Here is a 25,745-nt window from a genome sequence, read left to right as displayed (position 1 = left end):
GTAAGACTGGGTGATCACAAAAGACTTCCATGGGTAAGTGATGATTTAAGCTGAGGTCTCAAATGATGAGAAGGAGCTAACCAGAGGAATTCTGCAAAGATAATATGGCAGGAATGAACTTGACATATGAGGACTCAATATAAGGTCTATAAAGGATCTATAAATGAAGGCTATGTTTTTTTTTCTCAAGCACTAAACTCCCCACAGACCCACAAAAGGTATACAATACATGTTAGTTCAAAGGATAAATGAATATAGGCCGTATACTAAACACGTTTCTTAGAGGGAAACAGAAAAAACTCCAAACTTTCACTGGAATCTCAAAAAAGTCCATGACCCTAATAAAGGTTAAAAACTACGATTACATCTTCCAAGTAAACATCCCATGCATAGGGGCACCTGGGTATCTCAGTGGGCTAAGCATCTGACTTCGGCTCAGGTCATGATCTTGCAGTTTGTGGGTTCGAGCCCTGCGTCAGGCTCTGTGCTGACAGCTGACAGCCTAGAGCCTGCTTTGCATTCTGTGTCTCCCTTTCTCTCTGCCCCTCCCCAGCTCATGCTCTGTCTCTCTCAAAAATAAATAAACCTTAAAAAATTTTTTTAAACATCCCATGCATGTAAGTTTTAAAAACCATGACACCATACATTTACCACCATGTTTGCCAAACTTTTTATCAATGTCCTCAGGTACTTGTTTTCTTAGCAGGCAGCAGAAAGCAAGTCCTCCTTTTCCTCAGGGTATTAGGAATGTCTTCATGCAGAAGGATGAAACTAGACCACTTTCTCACACCATTCACAAAAATAAACTCAAAATGGATAAAGGACCTGAATGTGAGACAGGAAACCATCAAAACCCTAGAGGACAAAGCAGGCAAAGACCTCTCTGACCTCAGCCGTAGCAATCTCTTACTCGACACATCCCCAAAGGCAAGGGAATTAAAAGCAAAAATGAACTACTGGGACCTTATGAAGATAAAAAGCTTCTGCACTGCAAAGGAAACAATCAAAAACAGTAAGAGGCAACCAACGGAATGGGAAAAGATATTTGCAAATGACATATCAGACAAAGGACTGGTATCCAAAATCTATGGACTCACCAAAACTCCACACCCGAGAAACAAATAATCCAGTGAAGAAATGGGCAGAAAACATGAATAGACATTTCTCTAAAGAAGATATCTAAATTTCATGTGCCAACAGGCACATGAAATGATGCTCAATGTCACTCTTCATCAGGGAAATACAAATCAAAACCACATTCAGATATCACCTCACGCCAGTCAGAGTGGCCAAAATGAACAAATATATAGATGCTGGTGAGGGTGTGGAGAAATAGGAACCCTCTTGCACTGTTGGTGGGAATGCAAACTGGGACAGCCGCTCTGGAAAACAGTATGGAGGTTCCCCCCAAAATTAAAAACAGATCTACTCTATGACCCAGCAATAGCACTGCTAGGAATTTACCCAAGGGATACAGGAGTGCTGATCCATAGGGGCACTTGTACCCCAATGTTTATAGCAGCACTCTCAACAATAGTCAAATTATGGAGAGAGCCTAAATGTCCATCAACTGATGAATGGATAAAGAAGTTGTGGTTTATATATACAGTGGAATACTATGTAGCAATAAGAAAGAATGAAGTATGGCCTTTTGTAGCAACGGGGATGGGACTGGAGAGTGTTATGCTAAGTGAAATAAGTCATACAGAGAAAGACAGATACCATATGGTTTCACTCTTACGTGGATCCTGAGAAACTTAACAGAATACCATGGGGGAGGGAAAGAAAAAAAAAAGAGGTTAGAGAGGGAGGGAGCCAAAACATAAGAGACTCTTAAAAACGGAATAAAATGAGGGTTGTTGGGGGTGGGAGGGAGAGGTGGGTGGGTGACGGGTACTGAGGAGGGCACCTGTTGGGATGAGCACTGGGTGTTGTATGGAAATCAATTTGACAATACATTTCATATTTAAAAAAATAAGAATAATAATAAAAAAATAAAAATAAATAAAAAATAAAATGTGAGGACTCATCCTTAAAGTTTTAAAATCTCAAGGGAACCTGAATGGCTCAGTTAGTTAAGCATCTGACTCTTGGTTTGGGCTCAGGCCATGATCTCGGGTTTTATGAGTTTGAGCCCCACAATCAGGCTCTGCACTGGCATCAAAGAGCCAGATTAGGGCTGTGTGTCTCTCTCTCTCTCTCTCTCTCTCTCTCTCTCTCTCTCTTCCACCAGTGCTATCTCTGTCCCTCTCAAAATAAATAAACATTTTTAAAAAATAAAAATAAGAAAATCTCACAGAGCATTGAGCTAGTTGAGTTTATATGTGCTGAGACAAAAAATCGGTTGGCACTGGGAAAAGTTCTGTTTCACTGTAAACCAAAAATGCCACTTTCTATAAAAGATTGGGGTGGGGGGAAGATTGGGGGACTCTCAGAAGCGAGAAAAGAAAAAATAAACACAGAAGGTTTTAAAACTTTTACACTTAAAAACATGCCATAAACTAAGTCCAAAAAATGAGTAATTTTCTTAAAATATGAAGAACCCTTAACTAATCAGTAAGAGTTGATCCAACAGGAAAATGGATAAAAGACATTTAAAAGTATTTACTGAAAGAATAAACCAATAAATATGAGGAAAAAGACTCACTGCACTCACAATTATGAAGACTCTGTGTAATAACATTTTGCCCCTATAAGATTGGCAAATATTATGAAATTGGATGGTACCCAGTATTGGCAAAAGTGCAAGGGAAACAGACTTTACTGTTGGTGGAGGGATAAAACTGGTGCAACCCATCTGGAAGGTAATTCAGCAATATCTATCATAATTTAAAATGTGGTAACCTTTGACCTACAACTCTATTTCTAGGTATTTTTACTACAAATAGATAAATTCTCATACCTATGCAAAAAATTCTGTTACAGTATTGCTTATACTCAATAAAAAGTGAAATCAATCAAATGCTCTTCAAAATAACTAATTAAATAAAAAGGAATACTAGGAAATACTACACAGTGGTTAAAAACTCTGAAATAGTCTCAGATGCCTCCAAGATGGAGGAAAGGCCTCCAAGATGTATTAAAGGAAAAGCAAGATACATTAGAGAACAGTATATATATTATCATTTGGCTTAAAAAAATTTTCTGGAAGGATACCTAAGAACTTTTTCATTGTGGTTATCTCTGGGGGTATAGGAATGAGAGCTATGTATTTTCTACATTACTGACTACCTTGCCATTAACATGCCTTGCATTTATAACATAATTAATTCATTTTAGCTACCTGATAATGGTATTGTTTTCTAGAACCTATAACACCATCTTATTTTAGTATCACAAACTCTCTGTGAAGCATGTGTGGCTTTATTATTCCCATTTGATAAATAAACTGAAGCTCAAAAATGTAAGGACAACACACAAGCAGAAAATTATACACACATAAGAAATTCTGAACTCACACAAGTTTTAACTGTACTACCACAGAACCAGGGAATGGCAAAGCAAGCAATTAATCTTGAGTCTTGTTTTGAAATTCAACATTCTTCCCTTTTACCACCACACTGCTGTCAACTTGTTATAATTCAAGAATTATAAAGTAATATCCCATACATATAAAATCCATAACCTACAATACCATAGTACTTCCTCTCTGATCTACAATCTACCACAACAAAATTGTATACTTTTTCTCTTAAATTCACAATTTTTATGAAAAGAAAACTGACCATGGAACCATAATAAACACTCATTCTAACTATTCTCACTAGAAGTCTAAAACATCTGTGATACACTTCCGTATAAGTCAAAATAAATTTTATTTTCACTGACATTACTTTGACTGTATTTGGTTAACTTTATTTCATGTAGATTCATCAGCTCAAAATTAATTAGTATTACAGAATAGCGTATTCCATCCAAACAATTCATCTTTGTTGGCTCTCATGCCTCACCGCTACTGGCATGCCACCACAATGACGGGCATGGTGCCACAGTAACAGATGGGCACAAACACAGATATGCCAAAGAGTCTGTATGTGCATCAAGTTTGGGTATTAGTATTAGATTTTCCTCCAAGAAATTCATAAACTATAGTAGAACAAATATAAGTGTTCTACAACTGTGTTAATAAGATATGCCAACCCAAAGCTAGATTAATTTTTAAATTCTTAAACAAAAAAAAAACCCCACACACACAATTTTCCAAGGCCACAGAAGGCAAGTTTTCCATCTGATGAGCTTGGATCAGCCTTCTGTGTAGGGAATTGAGGAAACCAATATGCAATCTCCACCTTAGATAAGCTTTGTCCCTGAAGCACTTAAAAATCTCAGTAAAAAATTCAGTTTTTAAAAGTCACATGGCAGAGTTACAAGATGTAAAAGTTGCAGACATCTATTATATGATAGTGTGAATATACTTAACACTACTAAACTGTACACTTAAAAGTGGTTCAGGGGCGCCTGGGTGGCTCAGTCAGTTGAACGTCTGACTTCAGCTCAGGTTGTGATCTCACGGTTCGTGGGTTCGAGCCCCGCGTTGGGCTCTGTGCTGACAGCTCAGAGCCTGGAGCTTGCTTCAGATTCTGTGTCTCCCTCTCTCTCTGCCCCTGCCTCTCTGCTCTGTCTCTCTCTGTCTCTCAAAAATAATAAAAGAAATGTAAAAAAAAAAAAAAAAAAAAAGTGGTTCAGATGATAGGGCGCCTGGGTGGCTCAGTTGGTTAAGGGGCCAACTTCAGCTCAGGTCATGATCTCACAGTCTGTGGGTTTGAGCACTGTATCAGACTCTGTGCTGACAGCTGACAGCCTGGAGCTGCTTCAGATTCTGTCTCCCTCTCTCTCTCTCTGCCCCTCCCCCGCTCACGCGCTTGCTTTCTTTCTCTCTCTCTCAAAAATGAATAAACATTAAAAAAAATTTTTAAGTGGTTAAGATGTAAATTTTTTTTTTTTTTTTTTTTTTTTTTGGGGACAGAGAGAGACAGAGCATGAACGGGGGAGGGGCAGAGAGAGAGGGAGACGCAGAATCGGAAACAGGCTCCAGGCTCCGAGCCATCAGCCCAGAGCCTGACGCGGGGCTCGAACTCACGGACCGCGAGATCGTGACCTGGCTGAAGTCGGACGCTTAACCGACTGCGCCACCCAGGCGCCCCAAGATGTAAATTTAATGTTATATATTTTTTACAATTTTTTTTAAAAATCATGTTTCCTGATGAAGGCCATGTAAGCCTTGAAACAGAAAAAAAGGGGGCACCTGAGTGGCTCAGTCGGTTAAGCATCTGACTTCCACTCAGGTCATGATCTCGCTGTCTGTGAGTTCGAGCCGTGCACCCAGCTCTATGCTGACAGCTGAGAACCTAGAGCCTGCTTCAGATTCTGTGCTCCAGCTCGCTCTCTCTCTCTCTCTCTCTCTCTCTCTTTCTGCCCCTCCCCTGCTTGTGCTCTGTTTCTCTCTCTTAAAAGTAAACATTAAAAAAAAAAAAAAAAAAAAAAGGGTCCTACAAATTCCTATTTGACAGGAATAGAATCTAAAAGTGCAAATCACCGAAATTAACATGATTAAATTTTGCCATCTTTTGAAGAGATTATCAACTATAACTGTCATTTTCAAAAAATTAACTTATTTCCACATGTTAATTTAAAAATTTTTGAAATATAAAACATACTACTGACCAAATTACATTGAATATTTTTATAATTTTTTACTACATTAATGAAGTTTTAAAATACTAAGAATGCTAAAGAAAGTAAGAAAAAATCATTTGTGGTCATTATCATCCAAAATCATTTGTTAAGAAATGTACAAGTTACCAATATATACGACACTGTGTGTGTGTGTGTGTGTGTGTGTGTGTGTATAAACAAAAACTATCTCTGACTTCCAAGTGAGTAACCACATTTTCTCTTTAAAGAACTGTTCAAGTATCTAATCACCTTGAGAAAACCAATCTGTTATTTTCTAATTATTGATATCATTAGATAACCAGAAACTATAAAAACTATGTGTTTTTAAATTTACTTTTAATTAACCCTAGAATTTCTACAACATGTACTATTAAATAAGAGTCATCTATTTTGATTTTATTAAAGTACATAAAGTGTTTGTAAAAATTCTTATTACTGCTCCCAAAGGTTCTGAGTTCATATATTCAGAAGTGTCCCATACTTCTGGATTTCTAGAATTAGGTAAAATTTCAACAAAAATTCATTTTCAGCATGCCAAATAAAAATATAACAGAAATTACTCTGTTGTCACTATTATTTTATAAATGAATGTAGGAAGGGTACTTGCATTCCTTTGATTACTAGTGTAGCCATTTATATTCCTTTAGTAATCTAATTGTTCACACTATTTGGTGCTAACGTTCTTTAGGGGCTATGTTTTCCTTTTTTTCTCATTCCCAAATATTTCGGGGCCAATGTTACATTAACCTTTCCAATAACCACAAACATATCTCAAGAGCAGATTTTTGACAGAATTTGATTCAATCTAATGAAAAGTGCATTTAGTCATAGACAAAATAAATGTATTGCTCTCATGCCATCAAAACATTCTCAAACACCTATCAACAGTTTAATTCAACATCACCAATGAAAATGTGCTTTCACCTCCCCAAATGTTCTCTCAAGCCTTCCTCATTTCAGTCAACAGTCCCCAAATTCTTCTAGTTAAAACCTGAACCTCGTGATTCCTTCCTCCCCTCAACCAAACCCTGTAAGACCTATAAATTCCCCCTTTCACAATGTGCTCACAATTTACTTCCTCTTCAAACCCACTTACACCAACAAATTCCAAACTATTATCAAATTACTCTTAGACATTTCTAACCGTCTCCATTTTGGTCCCTCTGTCTCCAGTTTCTTTTCTCCAATCTATTCTCCACACAATTCCAGATTAATCTTCCCAAAACACCATTGCAGTAATCACTTGTAATCATCAACTCCTATTCTTAGAGAGGAAGTTAAATTCCAATTTTCTTCATACTCTAGCAACTACTTCTCAAATCTCATTTTCCACTGCTCCTTTCCAGGAACTCGGCTCTTTATCCACACTGGTTCACTCACTGTTGCCAGAAAAAAAGGCACAATATTTTACCTTTGTTCTTGGCATATATCCTCCTAAGAATACTCTTCATCCTCTTCATCTTTAAACTCAGGACTGTGAATTAGAGCCCTACATTGGGTGTGGAAATTAAGTTAAAAATAAAATATTAAAAAAAAAAAAAAAGAACACTCTTCATCATTCCTTCCTTGTGTATATGCCCAAATCAAAGTGCTCTCCAGCAGCTCCAGCCTTCACTGATCATTGTCCCCTTTAATATCCTGTAGCCCCCCTTATTCCATTTGACACTAGCAAGTACTAACTTTTTTTCTTAGTGTTAGCATTCTGAAACCTCAACTCGAAATTTTCTAAGGCCCTCTTAGCTCTGGTTTTATGAAATATGTGAATGTAGTATTTTCATCAATAAAATTTAACATATTAAAGCATCAGTTTAAATGAGAACACTGTTATGCAAATAAGTTATTTGCCACATGTTGTAATGATCCTGTTTTGAATTTGTTTCAGTATCAGTATTTGAAACATGTCAATACATAAGGGGAAGGAAAGGAGTATAAACGAGTCAATACATTTTTAAAGTAGATTTTATGATATAGCAGATGTTGCATCTTAATGTAAGTCACTAATAAAACTGTGTCCTTGGCGGGGGGGGGGGGGGGGCATAAAAAATGTTTTGCAAACTGATACCTGGATACATGACCAACAGAAAACTGTTTTCAAAGAACAAAGGTACAAGTCCTAAAGTTCCAAAACCAAGGAAGTATGAGGGAATAGCACCCATGAACTCAGATAACATGGGAACTATTTCTCTATTTTGAAAACAAAGATACCCTATAGACAATTACACATATTGGACCATAAGAGAACTTAGAAAAATGGAGAAATAGGGGCACCTGGATGGCTCAGTCAGTTGGGCATCCAACTTGAGCTCAGGTCATGATCTCACAGTTTATGAGTTTGAGCTCCCCACCAGGCTCTGCGCTGGGAGTTCAGAGCCTGCTTGGGATTCTCTTTCCTCTCTCTTTCTCTCTGCCCCTCCCCCACTTGTGTACACTCTCTCCCTCTCTCTCTCTCAAAATAAATAAACTTTAAAAAAAATGAAGCAATAGTACAAGTATGTAGGCATGGAGTCCTGTAAAAATTGAAGATGGGATCCAAAACAAGTGAAAGTACGAGTATATGGGTAAGAAAGTAAGAGGATACAAAATTAGATGGGGTGAAAAGGCCATCCATATCCATGGAACACAGGAGTCTTATATGCATTTAGTGCCAATAATCAAGCCAAAAGAGGCCTGGGTTAAGGAGGACCTGGAGATCTCTGCAGCGTGGGGTATAAGGAAGGAAAAAACGAGGCTCAAAGTCCAGAGACAATGGGTGGTTTTGAACAGAAAGAATTTAGACTTGATTGTCACCAAGGTTTAGCAGGCAGGACAGAAGACGGGACTAGTATGTTACTATGAAGACTGGGAGACTTATGAAATCTTGAGGTATATGGGGTGGATGCCAGAAAGCCATAGAAAATAAAAGTAATATAAAAATATAAGGTGTTACTACTGTTATTATTACTATTATAATGCTGGTTTGTGTCTCCTAACTCAAGAACAGAGGCTAAACAGTGAAGCCACTCAATAAATGTTTGGCAATTATGGTGATAGTGGTATGGAGTAGAAGCAATGAATGACAAAAGTAACTGTTAACTCTCCCACAATTACTTAGGTGTATTTACTTATGTATTGACCTGGTCCCCAACTTGAATTTAAGGGGGATAGTCAATTATTCATAATATGGAGCAACACTTTAAAATTTTATATGGGGATAGGAATGCAAGCTGGTGCAGCCACTCTGGAAAAAAGTATGGAGGTTCCTCAAAAAACTAAAAATAGAACTACCCTACGACCCAGCAACTGCACTACTAGGCATTTATCCAAGGCATTCCGGTGTGCTGTTTCGAAGGGACACATGCACCCCCATGTTTATAGCAGCACTATCAACAACAGCCAAAGTATGGAAAGAGCCCAAATGTCCATCGATGGATGAATGGATAAAGAAGATGTGGTATATATATACAATGGAGCATTACTCGGCCATCAAAAAGAATGAAATCTTGCCATTTGTAACTACGTGGATGGAACTGGAGGGTATTATGCTAGTGAAATTCGTCAGTGACAGAAAGACAAAAATCACATGACTTCACTCATAGGAGGACTTTAAGAGACAAAACAGATGAACATAAGGGAAGGGAAACAAAAAGAATATAAAAACAGGGAAGGGGACAAAACAGAAGAGACTCATAAATATGGAGAACGAACTGAGGGCTACGGGAGGGGTTGTGGGAGGGGGGATGGGCTAAATGGGTAAGAGGCACTAAGGAATCTACTCCTGAAATCATTGTTGGACTATATGCTAACTAATTTGGATGTAAACTTAAAAAAAATAAAAAATAAAACAAGTTAAAAAAATTGTCTATGGGGAAAGGAAAAATAAAGAAATTAAAAGAGTAAGGCTCAAGTCAAAATGCATGGCACAAAGCTCCATATACCTGCTAGTTTTACATCACAAATTGTGTTCTAAGTTTTCTAGCAGTCATTGTATAAAGGAAACAATGATATGCACTGATGATAAAAAATAATAAATTCTTTCTGATACTAAACTCAATACATCCATAGGAAAAAAATCTTCAACCACTGAGTTTACCTACTCCTTTTATCCTTGCTGTTAACATTTGCCAATCCTCTACACAATTAAGACATTTTAGCCACTAGGGATTATTCAGTGATTTTAACAACCACTTGGAAGCCCACCCAGTGTCCTTCTTTCAGGAATTTCTAAATTCCTTAGCCTAATCTTCTTTACTGATCTCAGCTCCAGACAACTTTCAGCCATTAACTGACACAGTCAAACCGTAAATCACACCCAAACCTTGTGAATACCTGAAAGTACTCAATCTCTGAAATAGTGAATTAATAAAGCTCTCTGATGATTATCCTATCCTTCTAGGACTCTCACTCAGGTATTCGCACAACACCTATACCTTTAACTCCTTAGACACTCTGGTTCCCTGACCTTCTGTTTTTGTCTTCCTATCAGCCCCCTACTACCCTTTGCTTCTTTCCCACTCCAATTTAGATACCATCTTTAATTACTTCCACATCTTTTTTCTTTATCGATACCCTAAATTTCCTTGCTGAACTGTCATTCATAGCACCCACCAAGCAAAACTCGATCCCACTACATGAATTGACCATTTTCTTCACATTTATGCAAGGACTGTTGACAGCTGCTGGAGAATAAGATCAGAGTGTTGACAATATAAATGAATGGTATCTAACTTCCACTAGGCAAGCCCTCAATATCATCCAGCCAGCCTTCCCGGTTTTCTGTCAGGACAACCGGCCTTAACCTATTGTCTACAGCAGCTACTTCAGACTTCTTGAACTTTTACCCCTACCACTTCCTCTCCCACTCTCATCAGATGATCCAACCATTTTTCCCCTCTTGTTAACAAAACGCTATACACTTACCCAGACTGCAAATCCAACCTTTCTTCCTTTTCTCTGTTGTATAGTTCTCTCTCTCTTGTTTCCGAACACCATTCTCTATTGCCGTCTTCCAGTCAGCATTTAAACATTCTCAACTCTTCCAACCCTTAAAATAAAAGCTCCTTAGATTCCACGTGTCCCTGCAATTCCATCCTCTCTCCTCCCCTGAAAGCCAAAGATCTTCAGGTAAGTGTATTCCTTTCCTCACTTCTCACCCTTTTGTCAATCCAATGCAACCTGATTTCCCCAACACTGTTGTCAGTACCACCACCAAGGTCACCAACAAGTGCCTTATCACTAAATCCAAGAAATATTTTCTCTGACTTCATTTTACTGGACTAATCACCACAGCAGCTCACACTGCTGACCACTTACATCCTTCCTGAACACTCTCTTTCTTTGATTTCTGTTATAGCAAAACATACATAAGTTCCTTTTCTATCAGAAAAAATGAGAAATGAGCTCCTTCTGTAAGAATAGACGATTTAAAAGTAATAGAATATCCACAAGACTGGAGGTTAAATAAAAAGTTTAAAACAAATACGTTTTTACTCCCTTATAACAATCTATAGTCATTATTCCCAAATCCTTGATATCCACACAGAATTCACCTAGTGTTTATTAACTTCACTTGTTTTTATGTGGCACAAATTAAAGATATTTTATGTCATTTAGGAGTTTTAAATGCTTGTGGATTAGAATTCAAAAAACAATAGTGTGAAGTTTAACAATAATTTGAAATTTAAAATATAAAGCAGTGGTTAATATGAAAACTAATAATGATTCGAAAATTTTAAGTTGAAAAAGTACACTGTATTAAAAACAAAACTTTAAGAAGTTCAGATGACCTTAATGGTGTTAAAAGAGGAACCGTAATTATGTGCTTGTTATGTGTCAGACGCTGCTGACTGTTTACATGTGTTAAATCTTTTAATCCTCACAATAATTTAGAGAGTGTAGGTACGATTATCCTCATCTCCATCTTACAGATAAGGAAACCGAGGGCACAGAATGGTAAACTAACCTGCCCAAATACCACTTATTAACACTATGACAAGTTTTCATACCAAGACAGAGAAACTGCAGGGTAGATGTCCTTAAGCATTATGCCATACTGCCTCAACAAACCATAATGGACAATTTATCTGCCATATTCCTCCTACAGAGGTGGCTTTCACTCTTTTCCCATACCTTAAACACAATGCAAAAGCTCTGTCTGTATAATCAACTTTGAGGGTTTCCCCAAACTTCATTCTCTCTTTTTGGTCTTCTAGAGGGGCTTCAATTGTCCCATTTCTTTCAGTGTTGGCCTTCTCTTCACATACCACACACCTTCCCTTCAATGGCTTCCAAAATCATCTACTGATTGTTGATTCCCAAATCTATCCTAGCCTAGGTATCTCTACCAAACACCACATCCATGTATCTAACTGCTTAATGGATGCCTAACTATTACCTCAAACTCAACAGGTCCAAACTGGAACTCAACACTTTCCCTCCTCACTCCAAGACTGCTCTATCTTCTGTGTTTTTAATACCATTTACATCGCTGACCAATCCAAACACCCAGTGGAGGCAGAGTGGCCTTCCTAAAATGCAAATATCACTCTGTTGCTCCTCTACTTAAAAATCCTTTGGAGCCCCTTACTGTGCAAACCACCAGGACAAAGTCCAAATTCCTGAGCATGGTATGTGAGACCCTTCATAATATGGACGCTGATTACCTATCAATCATCTTTTACCAGTTTCACCTCATTTCCACTCCGACTGTGCTCCAGTCACATAGAACTCTTTCTGGTACCCTATATAAGCCTTAAATCCTTGCCTCTAAACCAGCAGCGTCCAACAGAACATCCTATGATAACGGAAATGTTCTTTATCTGCACTATTGAATATAGTAACTGCTAGTGATGTGGCTAGTGTGACTCAGAAACTGCATTTTTAAATTTTAATTAAATATTTACATTTGGGGGTGCCTGGGTGGCTCAGTCGGTTGAGCGTCCGACTTTGGCTCAGGTCATGATCTCACAGCTCGTGAGTTCAAGCCCCGCGTCGGGCTCTGTGCTGACAGCTCAGAGCCTGGAGCCTGCTTCGGATTCTGTGTCTCCCTCTCTCTCTGCCCCTAACCCACTCACATTCTGTCTCTGTCTCTCTCAAAAATAAATAAACATTAAAAAAAAAAAATTTACATTTGGCTAGTGGCTACCGTATTCAACAGCACAGCTGTAAACACATGTATATACTATTCCCGCAACCTAATATACACAGGTGTGTGTGGAAAGCCCTGATCATTGCCACCATCTAACATCATCAGTATTGATTCTTTTGTTAGATAATTCCCTTTACTTCTGTGATTAATAATTAATAAGGTCCCACTCTACACAAGACACTATTTAAAACCCGAAGTGGAACTAGCTATATAATTTCACTTGTAAACTGCAGTTGTTCATTTTTCTAAAAGTTTACTGCTTCTTTCAAGATAGTAGCTTAATTACAATTTGTCTTAAAAGGACTAGCCTTTAAGAAATGAACAGACTCCATGTATCAGTAAATGAAAAAAAAAATCATAATGCTATATTACACTACAAAAGCATACACCTTTGCTTTTAAAATACAGAGCATGCATATATGCAAAAGAAAAAGGACAAGGAAGATCTGTAATATGTTAATTGATTCTCTTTGGGTGTTGAAATTAGGGTTGTTATTTTTTAGCTAACTTGCAATTGCCAAATTTTCTATAAGGAAAAGAGCTAACAGCCCAGTGATTCTCTCCTCTTTGTTACATCATCAATTTTTCCTCCTGTACATCAGATGGTTCCATCAGAAAACAAGATAAAATAGTTTTTCCCATTAAAAAAAAAAAAATCCTTTGTCTTAACATCCCCTTCCAGGTACCATTCCATTCTTCTGCTCCCCTTATACTTTAATACATACTAACAGCGATTCTTCTCCTTTCTCTCTTAAACCCACTCCAGTCAGGTTTTCAGTCCTACCTCTGCATCTGAACTGCTTGTCAACATCACCAAAATCTTCCACACGTACAAACTCACTTGTCAGTAATCATGTTACTTGACCCTATTGGTACTGTTTGACACAACTGCTCCAGGAATGCCCCGGGGTTTAGTACTCTGACCTTTTCTCTTTCTCCTCAGTGCCTCGTCCAATCCATGGTATTTACTACCATCTAGAACCTGATGACTCAATATATATCACTACTCTGAATCCTCTCTTAAGCTCCAGATTCATTCATCCAACTGCCTATTTAATATCTCCACCTGGATGTCTAATAAGCATCTCAAACTTTACATGCTCAAGCTCTTGATTCCCCTCCCCTTTAAAAACTTCCTCTTCACACACCTTGATTTTAGTGGACAGCCAACTCCAAACTTATAGCTACTTAGGAAAAAACAAAACAAAACAAAACAAAACAAAAACCTTGTATCCATCCTTGATACCTTTTTCTGTCATACACCCAAATCATCAGCAAAATCTCACTGGCTCTACCTTCCAATTTAACCCTTTCTCTCTATTACCACCAATCTGATTTAGTTATCATCTTCGCTTGCCTGGATTACTGCATTAGTCTCCCTGCCAGTCTCCCTGCCTTAAATCTGGAGTCTATTCCTAGTTCAGGAGGCAAAGTGATACATTTAAAAGGTGAGCTGGATCACCTCACTTCTCTGTTCAAAACCCTCCAATAGCTTCCCTTCTCAGTCAGTAAAATCGAAGTTCTTACAATGATTTACATGGCCCTTTGCAATCTGGTTCCTTACGTCTCTGACCTCCTCACCTACCGACTTGCCCCCTCCTCTTCTCTCACTCTGCTCCAACCATACTGGCCTGTCTGTTGATCCTCACACAGGTCCAAAATTCTCCTACTTCAGGGCCTGGGCAGTTACAATTTCTTCTGACGTAATACTCTCCCCAAGTGTCACTGCTCACTTGCTTCAGGTCTGGGCTCCATTAACAAATTCTCAAGGACATTTTCCTGACCTTGCTATTTCAAACTCCAACCCAATCTCCACCCTAACTGTCTGTCCTCTTTCCCTGCTTTATTTTTCGCCACAGCATTCCTTATCACCAAACGACCAACCATACATTGCCCTCTTTGATTGTCTTCCATGAAAGCAGGCTTTCTGCCCATTACTTAATCCCCAGCATCAAAAACAGTGCCTAGCATACTGAAGCCATTAATATATGTTAATTCAATAAATTACTTCTGTAATTTTTTTAAGTTAGTGAATAAACACTGGACATGAACGAGCAGGTTCCAAGTACCCCACAGACGATAATCTTCTTGATGCATGAAATATAGATGGCACACAACAGGCACTTAATAGTTACTGATGAACTTCTAAATGCCCATACTGCTCAAAACCTTCCGATTGCTGCTCCTATGATTCAAAGTTAAATCCAAAGCCCCTACACAATCTGGCCCCCTACCTCTTTGCCCTCATAGTACTAATTTCCCCCTCATCCTTCATGACCAAACTCTTAATCGAGGCTTTAACAAATTTTGAGAAAATCCAGTCCTTGGGTAAAGTGTAGCTCAGCCTACTTCCAAAACCCATGATTTTGGAATTGGCATTATTCATGAGTCTCTCCCTTGTCCAGCTGCCATGCCACTGCACTCAGCTGAAAGATTAAGGCACTGGCCTTCTAATTAGGTCGGTTCCTATGGGCAATACAAACGATCATCCCATCAATAGCAGACATTGACTATAAATTGTTCATTTCTGTATACCTATGAACTTTTTCCAGCTGATATGCTAAATAAGTCTTCCCTAAATACACAAACCAATGAACGTTACTCATAATCATATGAAATAAAGGAAAATCATTTCCTTCTTGATTATTCTACTTTGGGTGCTTCACTTTAAATTCTGAATTTGGACTACAGGCAATTTGTTTTTGTCAGTAGTTCATTTATATACACAAATGCAATACTGTCAAATTATTTCACTATAATACATTTGTCATTCCATGATCATTTGTAACTTTTCATGCAGTAAAAAAAAGAACATTTCAACCAACCATCTGTCTTCTTTTTCTGTTTTGTTTTAATCATTCATTCTAGTAGTATTGCTCTAAATTCTAAATACTTTTTAGAAATAAGGGACGCCTGGCTGGTTCAGTTGGTAAAATGTGCGACTCTTGGTCTTGGGGTCATGAGTTAGAGCCCCACACTGGAAGAAGAACTTAAGAAAAAACAAACAAGGGGCACCTGGGTAGCTCAGTCAACTAAGCATCCTACTCTAGATTTTGGCACAGGTCACGATTTCACAGTTCACAAGTTCGAGCCCCACATCAGGCTCTACACTATGTGTGTAGAGCCTGCTTAGGATTCTCTTTCTCCCTCTGTCTTTGCCCCTCCTATGCTCTCACTCTCTCTCTCTCTCTCTCTCTCTCTCTCTCTCTCTCTCAAAAATAAATAAATAAATAAAATTTAAAAAAAAAAAAACAAAAACAGGGGTGCCTGAGTGGCTCAGTCAGTTGAGTGTCAAACTTCAGCCCAGGTCATGATCTCACGGTCCGTGAGTTTGAGCCCCACGTCAGGCTCTGTGCTGACAGCTCAGAGCCTGGAACCTGCTTCGGATTCTGTGTGTCTCTCTCTCTACCCCTCCCCTGCTCATGCTCGCGGTCTCTCTCTCAAAAATAAACATTAAAAAAAAAAAAAAAAACAAAAAAACCTGCCTAGAAATAATGCAATATAACACATCTTGGGAGTTAACTATAAGGCTTGAAATTTAAATATTCCAGATTTTCTCCCTGGATTTCACCAGATCAGTGATCTTAAAATAACATACTCTGTATCAAAGATGAATATTTCGTGGCTGAATATTTATTTTTTATTTATTTTATTTTATTTTTACATTTATTTATTTTTGAGAGTGTGAGGCAGAGCACGAGAAGAGGAGGGGCAGAGAGACAAGGAGACAGAGAATCCGAAGCAGGCTCCAGGCCCTGAGCACAGAGCCCGATGCAGGGCTTGAACCCACGAACCATTAGATCATGACCTGAGACAAAGTCAAACACTTAACTGACTGAGTGTCTTGAGCCACAGATTGAGCCACACAGGTGACTCTTGGCTGAATATTTATTAAGATATATAGTAAAAGTCAGAACTGACTCTCCCCCAAGAAGAACAATAAAACGGAACACTTTTATAATCTGTTGGAAAATAGGAATCTGCTTACAGGCACTATTTCATCAATTTTCTTGTACAATGTGGTAAAATCTTACTTGATTTGAAGTATATTTCAAGAATTAAATTATAGGAACCCTATGTATCAGTGAAATGACAATTTTTAACTTGAGTAGTTGGTCTTATAAAACTAGCAATCTTATTTATGTGAAGACAAAAACAACTAGCTCATCTAGCTGGGAATGCATTGCAGATACCATTACACAGTTTCTTATTCCATTAACTGCCATCTTGGAACACATGGAATTAACCAAGTCAAAGATCAATAAAACACTGACATTGCCTAGAATTTTACGTGCCCTTTACAAATAAAAAAGGTGAATCCAACTTACACACATAACATGGCAAATATGTTGTTAAAAACAGTAATATATTTGGACATATGTCCTTCAAACATAATTGAAGCACAACATCATGCTACAGAAATCATTAGTGGAATCTATTTACATACTTGCAACCCTGGACTTCTGAGCACAAAAGAAAGGAATTAACAATGAGAAGCCTATGCCTCTTCATAATATGCTGACAAACCAGGGCTCCAACACTTGTAGCGTCTCAAACTAAAATGTCTGACATATCAAAATTGCAGCATTTCCATTTTGTTCAGTAAAGTACTGTTTACATAAGTAAAGGCTTAAATATCTTTTGGTTAGAAATATCACACTGAAAAGCTAAGAATTATGCAATTTGACATTAATTATATACTCGTATTACTATTAGTTCACTTTTAGCTTTATCTCACCAACTAAATTCGAATTTGTTTTTCAATGTTTATTCATTTTTGAGAGACAGAAACAGAGCGTGCACAGGGGAGAAGAAGAGAGAAAGGGAGACACAGAATCTGAGGCAGGCTCCAGGCTCCAAGCTGTCGGCATGGAGCCCGACGCATGGCTCAAACCCAGGAACCGTGAGATCATGACCTGAGTTGAAGTTGGATGTTTAACCAACTGAGCCACCTAGGCGCCCTAAATTCTAAGTGTCTTCAAAGCAAGATAAAGGTCTTATAATTGTTTTGTATCTTTGTGCTGAAAACACATAAGGATGAACTATACATATGGAATAATCCCTAATGTGCAAATAACTGGCTTGTATTCTTCAAATGTGCCAAAGTAGCAAAAGACAAAGGTTAAGGAACTATTTTGAAGAGTGGAAGAGAGACAAAAAATTTCTGATTATGGGGCACATGGGTGGCTCAGTAGGTTAAGTGTCCAACTCTTGATTTCGGTTCAGGTCATGATCTCAAGTTTGTGGGATCAAGGCCCACGCTGGGCTCTGTGCTGAAAGTGTGGAGCATGCTTAGGATTAGGTCTCTCCCCTTCTCTCTCTGCCCCCCACCCCACTCATGCTCGCTCACATTATCTCTCTCAAAATAATTAAAACACCTCCATGACGTTTCCAAGTCAATTAGCCCTAACACAGTAAAGATTCAAGTAATGCCATAAAGAAAATGGCTGTTCTGGAACTATATACAATTAATTTCAGGGTGATGCAGTAACACATCAATAATGTACAATACAATAAGGATACCAGACCAGATTTCCTTCTCTATATGGTCCAATGAATCAGTCATGCTTTATTTTTTTTAACTACACTAATCACAGAAACAATAAATATTAGTAGAATCTGAATCATCCAATTGAGTAAAGGATGTGAAAATATTTATTAAGAAAAACTGTAAGATAAACACTTTGCTCACAAATTATTCTTTCACATAAACTATACCATCTAATAGTATGTATGTGAAATAGAGCTTCTTTTATACAATATTCAACAAATATTTGTTGAGTAACTACATAACCGAAAAATACAGGGTGACTTAATGAGATCCAATTATTAGTGAGAAATACTAGGACAAGTGAAAACAAAGTACAGCAAGCTTTGAACAACTGGAACTATAAAAAAGCATTAGGGGCACCTGGGTAGCTCAGTCAACTGAGCATCTGACTCTTGATTTCAGCTCAGGTCATGATCCCAGGGTTGTGGAATCAAGCCCCACATTAGGCTCCATACAGAGCATGGAGCCTGCTTGAGATTTTCTGTCTCTCTGCCCCTCTCCCCTGCTCGTGCACTCTCGCTCTCTCAAATAAAAATAAAAAAAGTTTTTTAAAGCATTAAATGAAAAAATAATAAAAATATGATATAATCCCTAATTAAAATTCAATAATATAAATAAAAAATGGAAACAGTCACACAAAAAGGTTTAGAACCTTGTATGAGACACAATGACTCTTTGACGTATGTCCCAAATAATAAGTTACTATTATTACAGCACTGACATCTGGGACTGGTTTATCTTTATTTTTAATAAAGTACACTCAAGAACATCCCTATAAAAAGGTTACTTTCGTTCAGCTGCACTTCCATATGCCTTTTTGAACGAGAGAACAAGTGACAGAGATAAGGTTAGATTTGCTGTAATTACATAGAAACCACAGACCCATGTAATCTTCCTAGGGGACGCCACTAAGAAACACTGATATGAAGGATTAAAATGTTATATATAATCTTCAAGACTGATGTTGTAAAACGGACAATAAATAAAACTTAAGTTAAAAAAATAAGCTAGGCTTTATTCACGCAGTACAAATACAATGATGCGGTACTGACTACGATGTATCACAGGACATAGTATGACTACAGGAATGCATGGCAGTCCGTTCGGGGTCTAAATCATCTCTGTGAATCTAAACAAATGAAAAACCCACCCCCATTTCAACAGAAACTTAAAAATGCTATTTTTTAGTGTGTATGAGGGGGTACTGCATTGCTAAGTTACTAGTTACCAAGGTTCTCTCTTATTATTAAACCCAATGGCCTCTTTTCAGGCTTCATTCTATTTATCTTCACTATGTAACTCCTAACATAGGTGACCACGTCCTCTTATTAACTTTCCCCTTAGCTCTGCCACCCCCAGTTTTGTTTTTTTGTTTGTTTGTTTGTTTGCTTGTTCTTTTAAACCTTCCTTGGTTTCCCACCCGTCAGAGTGTGGTCTCTTTCCCTAGTTCCAACCTTAAATGTTGGTATTCCCTCAGTCTATGTCTAAAATGCCTTCTTTTCTAAACAAGAGAAGTTCTCTGGCAGGGGCAGGGGTGATGGGGGAGTCGTTCGCCCATTCCCAAGCTTAATTACTGCCTACAGCTCATAAATATCTATGTCTCATCTGAACATGCACGTTTTTTTGCAACTCTCCTGGTTTCCACATACTTTGCTTGAGGAACTCCCACTTTCCTCTACCTGGCAAAAAAACTTCTTAGGCTTTAAGAACTAAAATGTCACCACCTCAGTGCAGCTTCCACTAGCTTTTCCAAATACTGTTAATTAATATTCTAGTTTAGAAATCACTTTCAACTCTACCATCTTATGAGAACCTCACAAAATATGCAAGTATCAACACCTTTCTAGAAAAGAGTACACTGAAGTTTCAAGAGATGAAGCAGGGGCACCTGGGTGGCTCATTTGGGTTAAGTGTGGGATTCTTGATTTCAGGTCAGGTAACAAAATCTTACAGTTCGTGAATTTGAGCCCCACATTGGGCTCCGTGCTGTGTGGAGCCTGCTTGGGATTCTCTCTCCCTCTCTCTCTGCCCCTCCCCTGCTCATGCTCCCTTTCTCAAAACAATAAATAAACTTAAAAAAAAAAAAAAATGAAGAGATCAAGCAAAGTGAACAAGGAAACGTTACTCCAAGCAGAAAACAGGAACTTAAACCCAGTTCTCACTCCAGGTCCAATGCTCTTTCTAATACACCATGATACTCCCAAAGAAGATTCAGAAATTCAGTAGTTTTACCATTGTTAAGAAAAATACGTCTCCTGTTTCTTTCTAGAAATTGTTTAATCTAGAAATAAAATTATTAAAATTATTTTTTTAAGTTTATTTATTTATTTCGGGGAGAAGGGGCAGAGAGAGATGGAGAGAGAATCCCAAGCAGGATCCGCGCTGTCACCACAGAACCCCGATACGGGGCTCAAACGCACAAACCATGAGATCATGACCTGAGCTAAAACCAAGAGTCAGACACTTGACTACTAAGCCACCCAGGCAGCCCAAAAAATTATTTTTAATTGTACACACAGAGCCAAACTGGCTAAGATAAAAGAAGAACTTCTTTAAGATAAAGCATGAAAATAATTTAGGAAAAAAACTAAGAGCAATAAAAGTTTACAACAATCCCAAAAGAAAGAAATACAGAAAGAAAAAAAAAAACTTTACATTTTATTATTATTTTTTTAAAACTTTACATTTTAAATGGAAAAACTGAACATCTTGAAACCAATAATCTACTATACAGTCTTGATTAACCAATAAATGATGTACAGGATCTTCTTTTATAAAATGATCTAAAAGTCCACAATTCAGGTTTTTTTTAAAGGAAGAAAGGCACACACAAAAAATTGATAAATAAGATTAAATTCAGAAAACAAAAATCTCAGTAATTCTGTCACTAGGAAGTGACAGGCATCCCTGAGGTGGTTAGTGAAGGATCAAGGGACACATAAAGCTTTAAGACAAGAGGCTAAAGAACAGATTAGAAGAAGTGGGAGAGGTGGAAATCAACATTTTGCTGCCATTGCAGTAAAGAATGGCTCAGGAGATTCATCAGTGGTAGCTGTATCTAGGAGATGGTGGATTTAATAAGGAGCAAGACATGTGCACATCTCAAAGTATCCCCCCATAGAAAGACTACTGGAGAAAAAAAAATAGAGGACAACGTTTTTACACTCTGCCTCCAGATCCAAGTCTGAGAAAGCCACATCACTATGGGAGTTTTCTAGCCAGAGGTACATAACACGAATCTAAACATGAGGAAACACCAACAAATCCAAAGTGATTAACATGCTGTAAAATAACTGGCTTGTATTCTTCAAATGTGCCAAAGTAGTGAAAGGCAAAGGTTAAGGAACTATTTCAGATTTAAAGGAGATTAAAAGAGATACAACAACTAAATGAAGTGCATGATCCTGGATTGGATCCAGGATCCAATCATGCTGTACTAGATAGAAAAAAAATACTAAAAAAAAAAAAAAAAAAAAAAAAAAAAAAAATTATTTACTGAGACAAATGACAACACTCAATTACAGAGTACAGAATGTACTGATATTAAATTTCCTCAATATAAAAATATTGTCCTTAAAAAAATGAAAAATGTAAAAAAATCATTGTTCTTAAATACATACCAAGGTATTAAGAGTAAAGAGACAGAATGTATACAACCTATTTTTCAATGGATCAAAAACCAAAATATTAATGTATATGTGTGTATGTATGTGGAGAAAGAGAAAAATAAAGCAATGTAGCAAAAAAAATTTTTAAGTGATGACTCTACATAAACGGTAGGTCTTTGTTCTCTTCTTGTAACTTTTTTGTAAATCTGAAATTATTTCAACCATCAAAAATTAGAGCAGAGTTGGCAGGTGAATGGATGGAGAGAGTCAAAAGGGATAACTTCCAGGTATGAAATAAGTCGGTCATGGGATGCACTGTAAGCTTGGTGACTACAGTCAATAACACTGTATTGCATATTTAAAAGTTACTGAAAATAAATCTTAAAAGTTCTCATCACAAGGAAAAAAGAAAACTGTAACTATGCATAGTGACTGACGTTAACTAGACCTATTGTGGTGATCAATTCTGAATATATACAAATATTGAATCATGAAGTTATATACCTGAAACTAATATCATGTTACATGTCAAGAATACCTCAGTTAAAAAAAAAGAGGGGAGGAATAGGATAAGCTTTAAGTTTTTTTACTTAAATTTTGTCATTTGGTTGGGAAAAAAGTCAAAAAATATCACCATTGTAAACAAGAATGTAGGCTGAAGAGAGATTAAAGGAACACTTCCAGAACAGGGGTCTCCTTGCTCATATACAATCCCACTAGGTTTGCAGTTCAATGACCAAAATGTTTCTAATTCCTGGAAACTTCAAGGTAATACATGGTCTACGGCTACTTTTCAAAGTTTTAAACTTTTAATAAGTTGTATGCATTCTCTAATAAAAGCACCATAAATGTCATCAAGTGTTAAGTAGTATATAAAGAACTTGAGAGAATGGGTTCTGAGATTAGGCCTGTGTTCAAATTCAGAGTGTAGTGTTCAAGCTCTGTGATCTCGGACAAGTTTTAACCACTTGCGCTCCAATTTCCTCATCTGCAAAATGGAATCAGTCAAGTATCTGGAAACAAGCCACTGAACTACTAAGGAGGACTGAATAAGATAAATGTAAAACAGTGTGCACAAAAGCACAAGCACTCAATAAATATTAGCTATTTTTACGGGGCGCCTGGGTGGCGCAGTCGGTTAAGCGTCCGACTTCAGCCAGGTCACGATCTCGCGGTCCGTGAGTTCGAGCCCCGCGTCAGGCTCTGGGCTGATGGCTCGGAGCCTGGAGCCTGTTTCTGATTCTGTGTCTCCCTCTCTCTCTGCCCCTCCCCCGTTCATGCTCTGTCTCTCTCTGTCCCAAAAATAAATAAAAAATGTTGAAAAAAAAAAATTTAAAAAAAAAAATAAAAAAATAAAATATTAGCTATTTTTACTTTTTCTTCAATGTTTATTTTTGAGAGAGACAGAGACAGAGTGTGAGCAGGGGAGGGGCAGAGAGAAAGGGAGACACGGAATCTGCAGCAGGCTCCAGGCTCGGAGCTGTCCGCACAGAGCCCGACGAAAGGCTAGAACTCATCAACCTAGACCATGACCTGAGTCAAGTTGGACGCGTAACCGACTGAGCCACCCAGGTGCCCCTTAGCTATTTTTATTTTAAATCCAACCCGCTTGGTCACCTCAACAGCACTGGTCACAGTCAAAGCCATACATGGTTGTCCAAACCAGGCCCAAATCTGACAAAATAGGAAGTCAGAAGCTCTAAGAGAAAAACATCTTAGATGTTAACAAACCATAAAAGTAAGTTAATCGTAAGCAAATCACATGCAAAGAACACTGAGGCTGACTTACAGGGTAATTCACCAGCTGAACATTTTGCTAACAGAAGTGTGCAACTGCAACAAGCTCCCCATTAGAACAATCCATCATTCTAAATGCACTGAATGAAAAATGAAGAGAAATTATCTTACCTGAGAACAAGGGGAAAAAAACTGTACTCCACATGCTGTATATAAGATTTCAGTCAGCTTAATACAGTCAAAATGTAAACCCAATTTCAACTACTAGCAACCTTCCAGACTGCCTGTTCTTGTTAGTAAAAATTGAAATTTAAATTATACTGTTCTGACATCTACAAGGCCATCAGCACAGCTACTTTAGCTTAATTTAGCATGAATCTAGTGACAGCCTATTATGTGACCATAGTCTAGTACTGAGACATTAAAAATAAGAGAAATGTAAAAATGATTACAACAAAATTTAAAGTTACCAGAATTCCGTAAGTTTAAAATCCCTCCCACCAAAAAGTTTGGGGGTGTTTTCTTTCCATTTTTCGGTGGTACTCATTTTTCCTTTTACAAAACTAAAAGCACATTTTTTAGTATTTGTCTTTAAAACTCACATTATTTGGGCGCCTGGGTGGCTCAATGAGTAAGTGTCTGATTTGGACTCGGGTCATGATCTCATGGTTCGTGGGTTGGAGCCCCTGCTTCGGGCTCTGTGCTGACAGCTTAGAGCCTGGAGCCTGTTTCAGATTCTGTGACTCCCCCTCTCTCTTCCCCTCTCCCACTCATGCTGTCTCTCTGTGTCACTCAAAGATAAGTATTTAAAAAAATTAAAAATAAATAATAAACAAACTCAAACTCATTATTAATTTGTAAAACCTAAAGATTTGTTCACAGTCATACTTTTCTCTACTTATATGCTTATTACTTTAGTATTGCGGGTTTTTTCCCTTGTAATGCAAAGGATATTGTCCAAAAACATGAATGTTCGTATAAAATTGTCCATTCATAAAGCGCCTAAAACACCTACCTCCGCGCTCCTACACTCCAGAGTGAGAGAAGAGTTTCCCATACGCAACAAGCACTCTAACGCGTCCTCTCAACTCCTCGAACACCTTTTTCACAATAACGCCCAATTCTCCCAAATTTGATCCAGCAAATATTAAGTAAGCTAGAAGTGTTTGTTCAAAAATCAGATTCCGGTGCCCCAGACCAGACCAACTTAATGAGAGTCTTGGGGATGAGACCTGAAGCTCTCCAAACGGTTCTTTCCTCGCTAAAGTTTGAAAACGACGAGGGACCCCTACACACACTCCAAACTCTCCCCCACAACTCCCACCACTCCCAACTGACTCAACCCCACCCACCAGCGGGAAACGCTACCGCCCGGCTCCCGTGCGGTCTCAGAACGCCCCCACCTTTCTTGGGGTCCAATCCCAAACCCGTAGCCCGCTCCTCCGGGGTCCCCAGCTCCTCATTCCCAGCCCCACACCCCAAACCTTCTTCCTCACTTCTTCAGATCGCTGCTAAAGAGGCCAAAGGCGCCGGAGGGGGAAATGGTCGAGGTCGCCTCCTGACCCAGCTCCGTCGCCTCCCCTCCGCCGGACTGCTCACTGTAAGCGAAGCTGTTGCTGGACATTGCTGCGGTGCTGGCTGGGGTCGGGTTGGTCCTGCCGGGGCTTCTCCCCGAAGAGCTCCTGTCCCGAGGACGCGGAACAAAACTAGTTCTCGAGCGGAGGGGCGCTAGCTAGCGCTTCCGGACTCGTCACGGCTCCCTTAGACGACCTGGCGGCCCACCCCCTGCGCATGCCCAGTGTGCAGGCAGGCCGGAGCCCACCCCTCCCAGACCTTGACTGGATTTGCCTTCTCCGGGTTTTTGAGGTGGTTGAGTGGCTCGGTCCCAGGCGGTGCGGAAGGGAGTCAGTGGGCGGAACCAGAAGGGCCTCCCGGCTTTTAAAGTTTTTCGGAGAGAAATACCCATTGTATCGAATTTGATCCCTTAAGGAGGTTTCCCCACCCGGGACACTTTTACTTGATTCCTTTAGTAAACCAATAGCTTTCAGAT

The 25,745-nt window shown here is 38.5% G+C and overlaps 1 protein-coding gene across 3 annotated transcripts in view; it reads right to left on the bottom strand.

Annotated features, from left to right (window-relative positions):
- Positions 1–25,482, bottom strand: part of AP3B1 (adaptor related protein complex 3 subunit beta 1) — a 267,617-nt gene extending 242,135 nt beyond the window's left edge. For 2 of the 3 annotated variants that reach the window (XM_058729003.1, XM_058729014.1), the window contains exon 1: positions 25,192–25,481. In XM_058729003.1, the coding sequence (XP_058584986.1) occupies positions 25,192–25,319 (128 nt within the window). In that variant the 5' untranslated portion in view covers positions 25,320–25,481. Of the gene's footprint in view, positions 1–25,191 lie in introns of all 3 variants that reach the window. The other variant, XR_009261343.1, reaches the window with a different exon arrangement.
- Between the last annotated feature and the right edge of the window lie 263 nt (positions 25,483–25,745).

Source organism: Neofelis nebulosa, chromosome 1 (genome assembly GCF_028018385.1).
Source record: "Neofelis nebulosa isolate mNeoNeb1 chromosome 1, mNeoNeb1.pri, whole genome shotgun sequence".
In the NCBI taxonomy this organism is placed as follows: domain Eukaryota; kingdom Metazoa; phylum Chordata; class Mammalia; order Carnivora; family Felidae; genus Neofelis; species Neofelis nebulosa.
This window is presented reverse-complemented; position numbering and strand designations above follow the sequence as displayed.